Below are 17,415 nucleotides of genomic sequence, written 5' to 3' on the forward strand. Positions count from 1 at the left end.
CTATTTTTTCTGCGTTCCTCTTCTTTTAAAAGTCTAGCAGACAAGCTGCTCTTTGAGCTGTTACATCCATACCTGTGGAGTCTGTGCAGGGCTGAGCATGAGCTCGCCCTCCCCTGCGTCCACTTTGCCCAGAGCCAGGCTGCTGGCTTCTCCGTTCTGCTGCAGCTTCTCCTTCTCCCCCTCCTCCAAATCCCTGTCAGGGGTTGAGTAATGATCTGCACCGGGGTAGTGGCTGTGGCCATGGCTCTGAGAGACAGGCGGGAAAAAACTCAGCACATTCTGATAGACTTATTGTGAGCAGCATCTTCCTGACAGGTGAAATAACCTCAGCGTCTGGTTCAGAGGAGGTGCAGATAAGAGATGTGACTTAAAAGTTTTGCTTTTGTCATATTTGCTGGGACTGAACAGCTGAAAAGGCCGACCATGTGATTTTAACCATTTTCTCCTTCAGTGACTCAGTGAGGTCGAGTTCTGTCTGCAAACCCAACGAGGAATGAAATCTGCTCAAAAGTGTGCAACAAAGTCGTGAGTAAACCACAGCACAAAGTCACTGTTTCACTCAAGGACACGACACCAGATCTGGAGCTCCTTCAGCTCGTAAAATTGTTAGCAGTTAACTAGGTTGGACTGAAAAAGAGCAACCACAAGGTGGAGCAACGGTCCCACAATCACACCCCACAGTTTCTTTTATTGGCTTGTCATTTAAAATTTTAGATTTAAAATTGAGGAAAATCTACAAAACGAGTGCTGCATCTGTGCAAAGATGAGTTATTATTTTTAACACTGAAACCGTTAAAGTATCCACTGAGGCTTTTCGGGTTTAAGGAATTTAATTTGTAAGAGCTGATAACAGGACACCCTGCTGTATCTTTTTATAATGGAGAACTTTGAAATACAAACACATGCTGCACACAATCACACCACAGCACTGGCTGCAATATTCAGTGTCTATAGTTTATATTAGGGCTGCCACAAACGATTATTTTGATAGTTGACTAGTCGGCGATTATTTTTGCGATTCATTGACTAATCAGATCATGCATCCATTCAACATAAAACATACAGCTTATCGCACTAGTATGCATATGCTCTTATATAACTATCTTTAGCTTACAGCTTTAAGTGTTTAAGGTATGTGCTAACTAAAAATAAAGACAAGATGATAGTTTATTAAATTTGACTTATATATCATGTTTAACCTGAGTAGCGAAAGACAGCGGTGGGTTTAAAAACGATTTGCCAGAGTCCGCTGTTCTCACGGCTCTAGTGAGCCTAGCCCCCGGCTAGCTATCGAGCTAGTGGGTAACAGACGTCGAAAACGTGGGAGCGCTTTTGAAAATATGTGGCGTCTTGATAAACTGAGCAGATATTTGAAGTTCACACAGCTACATTCTCGCCTGAAAATATGTTAAACGTTTATTTTGTGACCCAGAAAGAATAATAAGAGCTGGTTAGTTTATTAAAACTAACTAGCTGCCGCCATTGTTGTAAACTGAGCTGGGCCGCTCTATGAATTCTGGGACACAGTTTCTTCTTCTTTGGTGTTTAACGGCAGCTGGCATCCTTGTACATGCAGTGCTGCCATCTTCTGTTTCAGTCCGTTATTACACTCTTAAATCCTACTACTTATTCCTGCGTCTTTTGGGATCTTACAAAGCTTCAAACGACACGTCGACTATTAAATTAGTCGTCGACCATTTTGATAGTCGACGTAATCGTGACTAGTCGACTAATCGTGGCAGCCCTAGCTTATATAGGTATGCATATATATAGAAAACAAGCTTTGTGTATTTGAGTTTATGGTGTTAATCTTTCAAATATTTTACTGTTTTCACAAAACAATGTGTAAAAGAACAAGATGGTGAAAGCGGTCGCAGGTAGCTCAACATATTTAATAACTGATATTTAATTAGCAGCGACATCTGAGTGACTGAAGCTGTTAATTTATATAATTTCACCTGATAAACTAACCAGCTCACTGTTTAAACACCCATGTGTGTCTGACCTAAGTTCTTCTCCTCACTGCCGAATAAAACTTTTCTGCTGCAGTTGTTCTGCGGCAGAAAAGTAATAATATATACCTGCCTCCATGAAAGTTTCAGATCGATAAGTGAAGCCGCTCTCTTGCTCCAGTGGGTTTCCACAGCTGGCATGTTCTCCAGGTTGCTGCAGGTTAATAACGGTTTTCAAACCACACCTTTGAAATTGTTCAATTATGTTATATTTCTCTATGATCTCAGTGGATGAAGTTCCAGGTGGTGTGAACTACGACCTCTCTGTGAGCTTCTACAGAAATTCAAATATTTTATTTACCTTTTCGGAGAGCCCTTTATCAGGCATCTTCTAACACATGACACAGGTAATAAATGATTCATTCCAAATATTTTCATTTATTTTTTAAAATGTCTTTTTAAGTGGATGTTTCTGAGCAGTTGCACTTCTCCAGTTTACAGACCACATATTTCACCATCAAGGATTTCTATTGGTCGCTCCCCTTTGTCAGCACCAATGACTGGGAATATGTCACATGACCAAATGTCCATGACACCCTATGTGGTGCCTCATTGGCCGTTTACGTATGTGGAGTTAAATGATTGGCTCTTTTTCTTTCTTTCTTTTTTTAAACGTCTCTATCGATCTCATCTCCACGATGAAGGCAAAAACACAAATGTCTGTCAGCAAAATCCTCTTTTGAGTGATTAAATTATTCGTCAAAGTCACGAAAAACAAGAACGTTCAGTTCACCTCGCCTTCCTATTTATGTCTAAAGGTCACGAGAACATTTTCAGGTGTCTCATTTTTCACTTTAGTACAGTGTGTACAGAGACTACAGTGCATAATGTAAACTAGCAGCGCCTCTGGCATCAACTCCAGACCGTGACTGTGCAAACCTCTGTGTTAGTCAACACAGTCCAGGCTTTTGCAACACACCGTGAACCACATTTGAAAATAATTACTCTTACTCAACATTTGCACGTACGTTTTGTAATCTTGGTGACTGGTTGGAACACGCTTTGTGGCTTCAGCAGGTGGAGAGAATATCTAACAGCCACTATCTAACAATAAAATAAAACACATGAAGTCAGTTTGTATCACTCTTGGTATACACTCACCCCGTTCTTTTGCTTTAGGAGCACTTTGAGAACTTTTTCAGTGAAGAAGAAGAGATAAAAGCCTCCAAACACCACGGTGGACTTGGACACGTAGAAATCGACCATTGGGTCAAATCCAAAGGCCTAGCATGCAGGAAGAAGATGATGTTAACACGTGCAGCAATGTGGTGCAATAAAGAATGCTTTCATGAAGGGCAGTGGTTCAGGATCAGAGGGCCCCGATCAGGATCCCAGGGCCCCGATCAGGATCCGAGGGCCCCCGTATCAGGATCCGAGGCCCCCGATCAGGATCCGAGGGCTCCCGATCAGGATCTGAGGCCCCCGATCAGGATCTGAGGCCCCCGATCAGGATCCGAGGGCCCCCGATCAGGATCCGAGGGCCCCCGATCAGGATCCGAGGGCCCCCGATCAGGATCTCAGGGCTCCCGATCAGGATCCGAGGGCTCCCGATCAGGATCTGAGGCCCCCGATCAGGATCTGAGGCCCCCGATCAGGATCTGAGGCCCCCGATCAGGATCTCAGGGCCCCTGATCAGGATAAGAGGCCCCCGATCAGGATAAGAGGCCCCCGAATCAGGATAAGAGGCCCCCGAATCAGGATCAGAGGCCCTGAATCACTGTCCTTTGTGTTTCTTGCAAAAATCTCATTAATTTAGTTGAATTTAAGTGAGGACCGACTCACAGCTGATTGATGTCTGCAAGACAATTTAGACTATTAATGTAATTTCCAATCAAAAAACTGGTGATTTTTCTTAATGCTTTACTGTCTATGGTGACTATAAACTTTAAAGCAGATTATTCTGTTGTACAATAAAAACTCATCCTACTCACTGAAACTGTGATTTGTCTCACATTAAGTGAAATGAGAAAAAAATAACTAGTGCACATAAATACATGTGCACAAGGTTTTGAACAATGACAGTTTATCATTTTGTCCTTGTACATCACCACAGCGGATTTTAAATTCATCAAAATGTGATTTAAATGCAGAGTTTCAGCTTTAATTCAAGCATTAACTGTTTAGGAATTACAGTTATTTTTCTATGTAGTCGCTTAAAACTACAACATTTTAAATGTAAAGACTAGAAACTGAAAACTGCCTCACTGGGTTGAGATCAGCTGACTGACTCGTCCACTGAAGAATATCTAATATATAGATTATTTTTTTGCCTTGAGAAACTCTTGGGAGACTTTTGGAGAAACCTTTTAGTAATATGAGCAGAGAGTACAGCCCAGCACACAGAACTGAGAAAAAACTCTAGTGACCCACTTCCACTGGCAGCCCTACATGCCCGTGCTTGTTGGGCATGTAGGGCAGAGATGAAAATTAAATGAGATGAAATTTAAAAAACAAACAAACATGGACCTAACTGTATTTCCAAATGCTTATATATATATTCACTGTTCTTTCCAGGAACTACACAGCAGCCCTGCTAAAAATGCACTGCAGCAAACTGAGCCTCAGCAGCACCAACACTACCTCTGGGATGAGCTGAAACAGGGCGTTGGAGTAGAGAGTGCCAATGGCCAGGGCTATGAAGTAGAGCAGCAGTCGCTTGTAAAAGGTTTTCTTCATGAAGGGCACGACGCACGCCCCGACCAGCGAGCACAGAGAGATCAGTGTCACGCATAGGATCCCATAGCCCCAAACTGATTAACACAGGAGAAAGAAGGGGGAAGGAGAGAGAGAGAGAGAGAGAGAGAGAGAGAGGTAATCAGTTTGGAAATAATCTTGTTGGATTAATGACCAGTGTGTTAACCGACATCATGAGTTTTAAAAAAGGAGCGAAGACCAAGCAGTTAACTCCCTGGAAAGGAACAATTACATGAAATCATCCTGAGAAAAAAGAGACATGAAAGGATTTTCAGGAACAGCGAGCCGATAATCCGCTGAAAACAGCTCAAGTGAGACCACCTTTTACTCGTATTTGAAGATAATCACCAGTTCCTCATTTCCACCGATAAAAAGAAGACGTCATTATAGTTTACTCCAAAGCATTCACACACACACTCTCGTTTTCATATCTTAGTGAGGACATCTAATTGACATGCTTTCCCTAGCTGCTTACCCTAACCATCAAAAACTAATTCCTAACCCTAACCCTCAGCCTAAACCCAAACCCTAAACCCTAACCCTCAGCCTAAACCCTGACCTAACTGTAACCCTGACACTAAAACCACATTTTGAGCCTCAAAACTGCCTTCAAACTTGTGGGTTTTTGTCCCCACAAGTATAGCGGCATGCCAATTTTCTGTCCTCACAAAGATGTCTACACACACACGGTTGTTATGATCTGCTCAGGTGTGTCTGTACCACTGTCATAGCCTCAGGCTAAACACTGCAGAGACAAAAGGGGGCAAACGAACTTTAAATAGCGCACTCGTAGCAGAAGGAGCAATGCTAACAAGGGGTCACATTTCAATTTGAAGGACACTTTAAGGGTGCAGTGCTCCATTTCCCAGGGCTCTGTTACACACAGTGAAACACATGAACCCTCCTCCCCCTAAACAGTGACTAAAACCATGTTTCAGGTCTGTACAGCTTTTCTAGCATCAGAACAGAAATTCTGTCCTCAGTTAAACAACATAGGTGGCCTAGATCTCAGTAGCAGGAGAGCTACAGACACAGGTACACACACACACACACACACAGACACAGACAGACACACACACACACACACACACACACACACACACACACACACACACACACACACACACACACACACACACACACACACACGACTGGGGCTGCAATGAGATCAGAGCAAATTCCACAGTGCCCGAGAAAGCCACAGAAAGGAAACAAAGTCAGGAACAGGAAAGAGTTATGAACACAGAGACAATGGCGAGCTCGGCCAAAGTGCCGTAAACGACCGCAGGTCAGACCGTTTCCAAGTTTCCTACCAAACCCCTCACAATCGGCTGTTTTTGGTATTTTTAACGAAGCCATGAAAAGCATTAATTACAGACTATAAGCATTTATTACACCAGCTCGTTATGAGAGGGTCGGGTGGAAAGTACTGATTGATTCTTGATGGCAATGCCATGAACGAAGGAGAGCGTAATCTTTGTATGAGTGTATGAAAGTCAACGGTCTGCATGCATGCATGTCCCGATGTCAAACCTCTGGCAGCAGCTGCAGGATGGCAGTGGAGAACAGCGTGCCAATGGCAAGCGCGATGAAATAGGTGAGTGCGTATTTCCCGAAGCGCGACTTCATCAGGGGCACGATGAAAACTCCGGTCAGGGCGGAGACATTGATGATTGTCACACTTAAGAAAGAAAAGCCCCAAACTGGAGTTGGAGTAACAGGAAGGTACAACGTTAAAACAGAGCACTGTGAATAACGTGCAGTCATCCATCTATAAATGCAGCTTAAGCTGTGGATAAAAGAGAACGTCAGCCAGATTCAATCATACAGGTCAAGCATTAAAAACAACAACAACAACAACATCACGTGGGCTCCGGCTGCTGGATGTGAGTTAACTGTTGTGTGAGTGTCTTATGTCTGCAAGATCAGCAGCTACTTTGACGTTCATGCCAACGGCAGTAGACTTTCCATCACTGCAGAGGTGACAAAGTCTCATTATTCCAACAAATCCATACGATAGCATCAGCCTATTAGCTGTCAGATCAAATCTGGTATCAAACAGTCATATGAAAGAAATAACACCATCTTTCAGTTTTAAGGTTTAAGTATATATATATATATATATATATATATATATATATATATATATATATATATATATATATATATATATATATATATATATATATATATATATATATATATATATATATATATATATATAATTAAAAAAGAAAATCATCTGATCCTTAGAAGGTCTTCCAGTCATTTAAATACAGCCTCAAATGAACAACAGCGCACAACATATTACACTGTGTCGTTATTTCTTTAACAGTTTTTTAAAACCCTTCCTGCTTCCTGCAGCCAGGCGCTGCTATTCAAAGGCACACGATTACTCGTTCATCAGCCAGTTTAACCAGCTCGATACAACCAGACATTTTGGCAGTTTGCTGGTTTGGAGCGTTCAGGTGGGCGTTAAAAAACATCAGCAGCGAATTTAAAGAACAACGCGTGCAAACATCAATGAGATGAAGCAACTTTGTAAAGAAAAGTGGCCAAAAGTCCTGTGAGAGACGAAACCATTACTTCAAGGTGCTGCTGTTTAAAGGTGCTTCTCCAAGCTATTGAATCATTGGGTGCATTTAGAGTTTCCACTCGCTGCTTTTGGATTTGACTTTGTTTTGTCAGATAAAAATATGACAGTATAATATGTCGCGTGTTATTGTTCATATGAGATTGTACTGACATTTGGAACTCGTAAGGACCAGATGATTTTTTCAACTCTGACCTGATACGTAAAACCAAGAGAGCTAAAAGCAGATGCATTTTATTTTTCATATGACTGTATGCAGCAAAACCGGCTGCACAGACAGCTGAATCAGCTAGAAGCATGCACCACAGAAATCCTGCAGTTTAATCCACTTTGTTCCCTTCTTTAGTTTTAGTTATTATATTGTGATACGTTGCAGCTTTACTCCACCTGGACTCTAGAAAGCAGTCAAATCAAACAATTTAAGTACATGAAGAATAAAAGGAAGTAGCCATTGGTTAGATTTTCCATATCCTGCAAAACACAGTTTTTGGATGATGTGAGACAACTTCTCAACTGAGGAAAAAACAAGTAAACAGATGAGCAACAATGGTGATGAAGGAAGATGAGTACAGCTGAGGAAAAGAAACATTTAATAATGTTAAAAAAATGCACAAAGAGGAGAAAAACGTGAGATTGTATCAGATCAGAAATAGTAAAAAATGGAAATCAGCATCCCGTCATGTTACTAAACTGGATACAAAAGAAAGGATAATCAGATCATATTTCAAAAAGTATTTCCTCAAAGAAAATCTGCTGCATGCAGATCAGAAGCTGACAGTAGTTTCCCAAAAGCAGCGTCCAGCTCAGCTCTGAAGCATGGGAACTTTATCCTAAACATTTGAACGACATCAGAAACTCAAACAGAATTTTAGAGAATACAGAGCCAGATGTCTTTGAGCTGTTTAGATGAGTTTGAATTGTTTCCTCTTTCTGATGAAACGATGGTGAAACACTCTGTGGTTTCTGACTCAATAGCAAAACTGTTTGTTTCCCCACTGTTTTATATTTCATCATTATTATTTAGTGTTTCCAGTGACTAATGGACCTGCAGTAGCTCTGGTACAGAAAACATTCCCATCACTGACTTGATATTGGTTATTATGTTCAATGGGAACTTTATTGTCTCCAATGGGAAATTGATTTGCTGACTTTGCATCCCTGCTAAGTTTTGCGTCTTTTGGTCTCACACACCTGACACTTTATTAGCTACGTCTTCCAGTGCTGGGTTGGGTTGGTTTCCCTTCAGTGTTGCCCTTCACGCTTCATGCTTTCTCTGAGATTTTGGTTCATAACAACATGATAATATCACACAGTGATGTGAATCTGCTGTTCCAGCACATCCCCAAAGGTGCGGCGGTCAGGTGACTGTGGAGGCCATCTGAGCCAGTCTGAGAGGATCTGATGTTGTGAACCGGAAAACTGACCTCTTGGAATCTTTTATTAAAAGGGTTGGACGAGGTCAGCGACAATACTCGGGTTGGCTGTTGAGTTTAACCAATGCTCCTTTGGTACTAAGGAGAACAAAGTGAGAAAATATACCCCAAACAACTAGTTTTGATGATACCTGTGAACTGTAGCCTCAGTTTCCTGGACTGAGCTGACAGGAACAACACCTGATGTTGTCTCCTGCTGCTGTAGTGCATCTGCTTCAAGGATCAACATGTTGTGAGTTTATAGATGCTTTTCTGCAGACCTTGGTTGCGACCAGTGGTTATTTGAGTTACTGTTGACTTACTTGCAGCTCTAAGCTGTGTGGCCACTCTCTGATTTCTGGTATCAACAAAACATTTCTTCCCAGAGACGTGCCACTCACTTCATATTTTCTCTTTTTTGGATATTTTTCCTATCAGTCACCTAAATCTCTAAATCCTACTCTATCTGATGGTTGGTTCTGACGTCAGCAGGCTGTACTGAGCATGTCTACATCTCTGAGTTACTGCCATGTGACCAGGTGATTAAATATTTGTTAACAATCAGTTGAGATGGAGTACAAGTGGCTGGTGAATAACCTGCAAATTCCATGTTTGCAAATTGTCTCCATTACTGCTGTCTAGAGTGTCTTTCTTTAAAAAGAGGCTCAAGACTATTGAGAAATGTTCACGGTGTACAAGAGCCGTGCAGACGAGTCAAAAACCATTTAAACACAGCTGCTGGACACGCGGTTAAGAACATAAGCAGCAGAATAAAGAGAATGTCATCAAACTTCATTAAAACAAGTATCTGGTTAAAAAAGGATCATTATTTCATGTCTATTAGCAGCATATCAGTGCTAATGTGAGTCCTTGGGTAAAGCTGGATTATTCACATAATGAGAAAAGAAAAGGTTATTAAATTTCCTCTCTGATGCCCGTAAACCTCCAGCTAGGAAAACATCTCTCAAGCCAAAATAAGCTGCCTAAAGAGGAAAGTGTGAAGTGAGCTGAAGCCATGAGAGCCTGATAAGGAAAACAAATTTGTCAGTGGAGAGTGAGAAATAGAGCCACAGCTCTGGGGCCATTTCTTCTTCACCTGTCAAGGATGAAATAAATAAGGAAACCGGCTACAGCACAAGATTCAAGCCCAAAGTCTTTGCCTGCATAAAGAAAGCTGTTGTTTTTCTTTTAGCTGAAGCTCAAATGTTTTGGACTTTTCTGAACCGATGATCTTGAGGCCTTGAGCACAAAATATCACATGACTTAACCAAAACCTCCAAGTCTGTGATTAGCTTGCTTTTTATACCAGCCACGCACTCCAGAGCCAATTTAGTTTTACTTCATGAAGACTCAAAGGTTTTTCTTTTTCTCTTTAAACAGCAGCCTGCACTGAATTCAGCATTTCTGACAGAATGTGCACGTCAAAGCGGCTCTCAGGCTTAAAACATCCTGCTGGGTGTGTTCGGTCAGCAGCCTGCACGGAGCTTCGGCGGTTCAGCAGCCAAGGAAAGATGAGCTTTCCAGTCTGGACTGTCTTTACCTGGATGAGATCTGAGCTGCATACTGAAATCGCTGAGAGAAGCTGGACTGTGGACTCTGAAAGATGTGCTGGTTTTTACAGAAAACTGAGAAATGCAATCTGAGCTCTTGGCTAACTGTGCGTGCTTATTTTGGCTTTGCTCTCCTTCGGGGACACCATAAAATCACCAGGCAACAAAACACACAAATTTCGAGCTGAGATTTGATGAAAGAATGTGTTTGCAAGGCGTGTGATAATACTTGAACTGACAACAGACATGAACAATGAGGCACAGAAAACCTTGAAAGAAAGACAGCGATTGCAGAGGAAGTTAAAAAGAAAATATTTGGAGAAGAAACACTTTCTGGATTCATGCTGTTTTTGTCTGAGATGCTGCTTGGATGAATCTAAATATGTCTCTTCTAAATAGGGCTGCCACGATTAGTCGACTAGTCACGATTACGTCGACTATCAAAATCGTCGACGACTGATTTAATAGTCGACGCGTCGTTTGAAGCTTTGTAAGATCACAAAAGACGCAGGAATAAGTAGTAGGATTTAAGAGTGTAATAACGGACTGAAACAGAAGATGGCAGCACTGCATGTACAAGGATGCCAGCTGCCGTTAAACCCCGAAGAAGAAGAAGCTGTGTCCCAGAATTCATAGCGCAGCCCAGCTCAGTTTCCAACAATGGCGGCAGCTAGTTAGTTTTAATATTACTCTTATTATTCTTTCTGTGTCACAAAATAAACGTTTAACATATTTTCAGGCGAGAATGTAGCTGTGTAAACCTCAAATATCTGCTCAGTTTATCAAGACACCACATATTTTCAAAAGCGTTCCAACGTTTTCGGAGACGTCTGTTACCCACTAGCTCGATAGCTAGCCGGGGGCTAGGCTCACTAGAGCCGTGAGAACACCGGACTCCCGCAAGTCGTTTTCAAACCCACCGCCGTCTTTCGCTACTAAGGTTAAACATATATAAGTCACTTAGATAACTTAAAAATGTTATTGTTTGGCTTTTTTTAGTATTTTATTTGTTCCTGAGTAAATCGGTTTGGCTGAGATTAAAGTTATAGTTTTTACACAGCTGAATAAACGTCAAGCAAACAGCTGATTATCAGAAGTGTGAGAATCTCGAGAATTTACTCCGGTGTCCTGTTATATTTTAGATAGCAAGGAGTTTATTAAACTTCACCGAAACAATCTGCAAATTTCATTAAAATTTAATAAACTATCATCTTGTCTTTATTTTTAGTTGGCACATACCTTAAACACTTAAAGCTGTAAGCTAATGATAGTTATATAAGAGCAGATGCTGCTGGTGCAATAAGCTGTACGTTTCACGTCCAATGGATGATGATCTGATTAGTCGACTAATCGCAAAAATAATCGGTGACTAGTCGACTATCAAAATAATCGTTTGTGGCAGCCCTACTTCTAAATAACAATGAAGAAGGCTTTAAAAGACATTAAGGAGCAAGAGGTAAACTTTGATTAACACATATGTACAATTTCCACCAGAGGAAATGAAAACATAAAAATATGTTAAATATTAGTATTTAGTTGGTGCTCACCTTCAGCGTCTGAGGGCCTGGGGTAGGTGTCGCTGCTTTGCTCCTCCCCTTTATGTGCCCTGCAGCTGCCAGCATCCAGCTGCTGCAGCATGGTGGGGCACAGCTCCTGAAAACCCCGGCCATCCAGCCGCGACTCCTCGCTCATGCTGTAAATGGCCAGTGTGTTTGCAGGCAAGCACTGGAACAGGAAACATCCCCATAAATAACCCACACAAGCGAACATCTCACTGTTGGTGAATTAGCCAGGACATAACCAGGATGCAGTGACAGGTTAGCATGCATTTCACCTTCATGTGGACTGAAAACAACACATATGAGTCTGTCAAGACTCATATTTGGAGTATAGACTAGACGAAATTAACAGGAAGGCACTATTGCATAACATTGGTGTCACCAATAAAATAAATTAAAAAAAACAGCATCTGACCAAATAAAAATGATGATTAAATTTTTGACTCTAATGAGTTAATGTTAACAAAGTAACGGTTTAAAATAATCCTTTTTGTTGGGCCTCATTGTTGCCTCCACCGACTGTGTCATCACAGCACTGTAACCTTTATACTGGGCACGCTGAGGCAGGCTGAACCTGCTCAGAGACAGGTGTTACCACTCAGAATAAACCTTCATGTTCATGCTGGAACAGAAATAGAAGTCTGAGCTCGCTCTTTATAATCGGAGAATCTGAGCTCTTGAACTGATACATCAATGAAATGGAAGTAAGAGTTGAAACTAATGTGTCTTCAACTGAGTTGCAACGCATGACCGAGGTCATAAACATCAAGGGGTGGAAAAGCAAGGAAAGTGCGTCCCAAAGTGACGTCACAACTGCCACTCACGAGGGCGACAGCACCTAAAGGTGTTTTCACTCAGATCCAGAGCTTTTTAACGACATCTGCTCTCATTGTAATTATGAAAAGGCTGAAGTAGAGAAACAAGTTCAGAACAGAGTGTTCGATGCAATCAGAAGACTGAGCTTTTGGGATTAGTTGCGCATGCGTTGACTCGGGATGCATGTGTCAGATGTCGCTTTAATCCTGACTTAAAAAGGTGGATCAGAAAAACAGAAGAAGACAGAATAAACACAGTGAGTGAAAAATTTAAATTAGGTGAATAAAGTGATCGCTCTTCTTTTAATGTTATTTATTGTCATGTAATAAATACCAGTTCATTAGATTTATATTTTTACATGTATTTATTTGCTACACTGTATTTTACAAAGGTGGGAAAGAAAAGTTGATGCTGAAAATAATAAAAAGCAATAGTCCTGCTTTAAGATCTGTGACGTGGTAGAAGGAGCAGATGCCTCAATATGCTGCCAAGTCAAACTGTGGAACACCCTGAACACTCTTTGTAGTCCGGCCGGTTATTGACAAACGAAACGTTTCAGTGTCACAAACCACGCCTGACTCACGTGTGACGTCCTAGCCATCATTTATTTTTTGGAAAGGTTCATACTTGGCCACTAGTACTCACAGCGAATCTATTCAAAGGCAGATCAACAAGTGAGTGAGTCAATGAGCCACGACACTAAGTATGGGAAATATGCTAAACAGCTCAGCTATCTGGAACCAGTACCGCCTGTTTCTTCCAGACCGGACTAAAACTGAATTTATGATTCTACTTCAGAGTCCTGCAAAGGTGCACAAATGTTAGTCTTTAGCTTCTATTTGTTAAATTTTCTCCACAACAGAAAAAAAAAAGAATTTAAAATGGAGAGAATGAAAAGGTTTTGTACCTTGGAGCTGTTGAACTGGGGAGGTGTGGTTGTTGGTGTTTCAGCTGTGCTGCTGATGTCACTTTCACTCTGGCTGAGGGCTGCTAACAGAGATCGCAGCTGAGGGACCGTGATGGTGCTGTTGTCCCCATAGCGGGACAGCAAGTCCTGTAGCACCTGGGCAGGTGACTGCGTCTGACTCTCCACCTGACCCGTCACCTGGCAGAGCAGCACAGCTAGAGCCAGCAGGAACGCCAAGTCAAAGCGAAAGAGGCTGGTGGATGTAGCGGCACGGCCATGAGGGCAGCAGATGAGCATGTCTTCTTCAGTGGACGCAGGACGTCGATCTGTAGGGAGGACAGACGCCACAGAAAAGAACGTTTGAGTAAATCTTTGAAATTACTGAAGAGAATGTGGCATTACCTCGCTTTTTAGGAAACTACTTGGATTGCATGTTGAAGACCTGAAATACCAGACTACCAATATCTGTTAGACACATCACTGTGTGCAAGCACGCGTCGCTATTTGCTGGAAATTCACTATACTGTCTAAACAGCATAGTTTCTGTATGCGACTTCCTGATAAGGTGTGTTAACATTGTGATAGCACGTAACAGAACACAGTTAGTAGTAGTAATTTTGACGCATAGTGACAATTTTCTGATAGAAAACCAGCACGCTAAATATGGTAAATGGTAAATGGCCTGTATTTGTATAGCGCTTTTTACTAGTCCCACCTAGGGACCCCAAAGCGCTTTACACGTCCAGTCATCCACCCAGTCACTCTCACATTCACACACTGGTGGAGGCAGCTACAGTTGTAGCCACAGCTGCCCTGGGGCAGACTGACAGAAGCGAGGCTGCCATATCGCGCTATCGGCCCTTCTGGCCAACACCAGTAGGCGGTAGGTGAAGTGTCTTGCCCAAGGACACAACGACCGAGACTGTCCGAGCCGGGGAACTGGCAACCTTCCGATTACAAGGCGAACTCCCAACTCTTGAGCCACGATCGCTAACAGTAATATATGGGTTGATGTTTCTCATATGTTTATCTTATTAATCCCGGCCAATCTGAGCGATCGAGGTAGACGGGCCTTCATCAGGGAGGCCACATCACAGCCTGCCCGGAGTTTGTCAAAAGGCTCCTGAAGGACTCTCGGACCATGAGAAACAATTCTTCACTCTGATGAAACAAAGATTGCACTCTTTGGCCTGAATCCAGGCATCATGTCTGGAGGGAACCAGGCACTGCTCATTACCGGGATAATAGCATTACTAAGGTGAAGCATTGTGGCAACAGGTACTGGGAGACTCGTCAGTAGGGATGGGAATTGAGAACCCAGTAGTCCAATTCCTTGGAATAGTTAGTCTGCCTGGCTATCCATACTCTAGGCACAATCAGCTGATTTCTGCTCGTGTGTCAGAGGAAAATAGTGGCGCAGTCTACAGCGTGGATATTACTTTTATTTTTATTGTATTACTTAAAAAAAAAAAAGTGTTCTGTTGATTTATGTGCAATACTTTTTTTCACTGATCACAAGAAAGAGGGGAAATGCCTCCAACATGCACAAACATTTCACCAGCCAGTGTGTAATTAATTTGCATGAATTTACTGTCTTTGAAATGCTGCTTAGAGATGGTGATGACCTTAAAGTCGAGCCATCGATAAGGAAACGAATCAATAAGTGAAACTGATAACGGAATCAGAATCACAAATTCTAATCAATTCCCATCTCTAGTAGTCAGGGTAATAAACTGATCCAGAGCGCCCTCCTCGGACTGGGGGCAAAAGTTCCTCTCATATGGCCATGACTTGGGAAGATCTTCGCAAGTTCTTAGTGAACATCTCGAGCAAGAAGAGGCCCCATCATGGAGGCCCCCGCACAGCACGTACCACCAACAGACAGAAGAAGTGGCTGATACTGAGAAATCCTACCAGTGGCTGAACTGAAAGACAATATTCACTCACATTCACACACTGGTGGAGGCAGCTACGGTTGTAGCCAAAGCTGCCCTGGGGCAGACTGACAGAAGCGAGGCTCCAATATCGCACCATCGGCCCCTCTGGCCAACACCAGTAGGCAGTAGGGTAAAGTGTCTTGCCCAAGGACACAACGACCAGGACAGAGAGCCCGGGGATCGATCCGGCAACCTTCCGGTTACAGATGCGCTTCCCAACCCCCTGAGCCACTAATCGTTGCAGCTCATAGGAACAGGACATTTGAGAGCTCTGTACAGACGTGCGCAGCTCTAGGAACAACAAAGACTCTGCAGAGGAACCTCAAGTGCTCAGCTCTCTATGGGACCGTCTTTTAATTCTAATAAATAATAAATAATAAAGTGCTAACCTACCTGGTGCTACAAAGCTATGGTTCGGATAAAATGAGCACATTACCCCAGGAAAAAGATAGGACAAAGGTTAACTTGTTCTCAGTGGTAGTCCATGTTAAAGGTCCCCCAGAGACACATCTGAGATGTTCGATCTACAACATTAATTTGCTGCTGTGTGGTTTGGATTGCTCACTATGAAAAAGTCTTAACCCTAAGTTTAATGTCCACACTGAAGTCTTCCTGAGCCCAAGATTGATTCTCCTCTGAATTATGACTGAAAGATTTTGGGAGCTTGTAACAGAGCACTGCAGAGCCTCATCCAAAGCAGGAGAAACACTGGTACCGAAACACTTAATATACAAAATAACTGCTGCTTGAAGCAAAGCTGTGAACTTCTAATTAAACACCAAACACACAAGGTGACACAAAGAGCTTTTGTAGCACGAAGCACAAGCTGAGAACAGGAAACAGTGGAATAAACACAGTGCCCAATTACAGACAATTACAGGAAATCATAGCACACAGATTATCACTGACAATCTCAACCAATGTGCCGTCTGTCGACTGGAAATAGGATTTACTGGTCTTTCAACACTTTACTCAATCGGTGTTGGTGGGATTTATCCAACAATGTGTGTTTCGGCATCTGGATGGATGCAAACTGCATTTCGTTGCCCTGTACCTGTGCATGTGCAATGACAATAAAGTTGAATTCTAATTCTATTCTATATGAAACCCTCATGATTTCCACTTTTTTAAACTCTGACAGTCCAATCACATAGGATCACGTCCACATAGGGTCCACTGTTGTAACAGAGTCTCTATTCATGTCTGTGCACCCTGCAGGTCTACAAGCAAAGCTGGGCTGAATAAACACAGCCATTCATTTTGTTGTAAAGAAGCGCTCACCTTTTCCTACAGAGGTGCGTAATGATAGCCGGTGAGTAAAGAGGCTGTTTCAGTCGGTCTGCCCTGAGGCTCCCAGCCTGCTGAGTAATGCTCACGGGTAACTTGGGAGCTGAGATAGATGTGGGGAGGGAGAAATGTGAGTCTGGAGAGAGCAGCAGGGTCCTCAGGAGTGCAGCGGGCTGTGGAAGAGAGAGAGACAGATAAAATGAAGGTTACAAGTCAGTGGTTAGGAGGAAACAAATAGGGAGAGGTGGACAAAAAGAAATGAGGACTAAAAAGAAACCTGACATGGCAGCTGCCAGCTCAAATCTACGGTGTGTTCTCTTATCTATCGATTCGTCCTCTTCCTGTCTGACACTCGGGCCACAAAGTCAAGAACTGAGCCGAACCCTGAATATTTATTTTCTGCAACTGAAGCGTTTCTTGTTGCAGTTACTTAAAACTGAAGCTCTGAAAAGGATTAATTAAGAAAAAGCAGGCTGACGTGCAAGCAAGTGATCAGCATGATTCACTTTGAAATTTCTCACAAAATGCAGCCTTACCTGAAAAAGTAAAAGTTTTATTTTATCTAGGGAAAGTTGACTAACCAATTTGAGTTCAGGCACCGTCTTTACGTCTCTCTCCAAAGGTCTCTGATCCAAGGAGGCAAAGAGA

The 17,415-nt window shown here is 42.4% G+C and overlaps 1 protein-coding gene across 1 annotated transcript in view; it reads right to left on the bottom strand.

The window, feature by feature from the left end:
• The window catches only part of slc39a14 (solute carrier family 39 member 14), a 30,718-nt gene that overhangs the window by 4,922 nt on the left and 8,381 nt on the right, over positions 1–17,415 (bottom strand). The window contains exons 2-7 of the mRNA XM_087849495.1: positions 16,762–16,940; positions 13,544–13,869; positions 11,809–11,986; positions 4,593–4,762; positions 3,114–3,236; positions 73–246 (exon numbers count right to left, since the gene is read on the bottom strand). Coding sequence (XP_087705621.1) covers positions 73–246; positions 3,114–3,236; positions 4,593–4,762; positions 11,809–11,986; positions 13,544–13,840 — 942 coding nt within the window. The 5' untranslated portion in view covers positions 13,841–13,869; positions 16,762–16,940. The remainder of the gene's footprint in view (positions 1–72; positions 247–3,113; positions 3,237–4,592; positions 4,763–11,808; positions 11,987–13,543; positions 13,870–16,761; positions 16,941–17,415) is intronic.

Source organism: Neolamprologus brichardi, chromosome 12, assembly GCF_056152115.1.
Source record: "Neolamprologus brichardi isolate AB-2024 chromosome 12, ASM5615211v1, whole genome shotgun sequence".
Taxonomy (NCBI): domain Eukaryota; kingdom Metazoa; phylum Chordata; class Actinopteri; order Cichliformes; family Cichlidae; genus Neolamprologus; species Neolamprologus brichardi.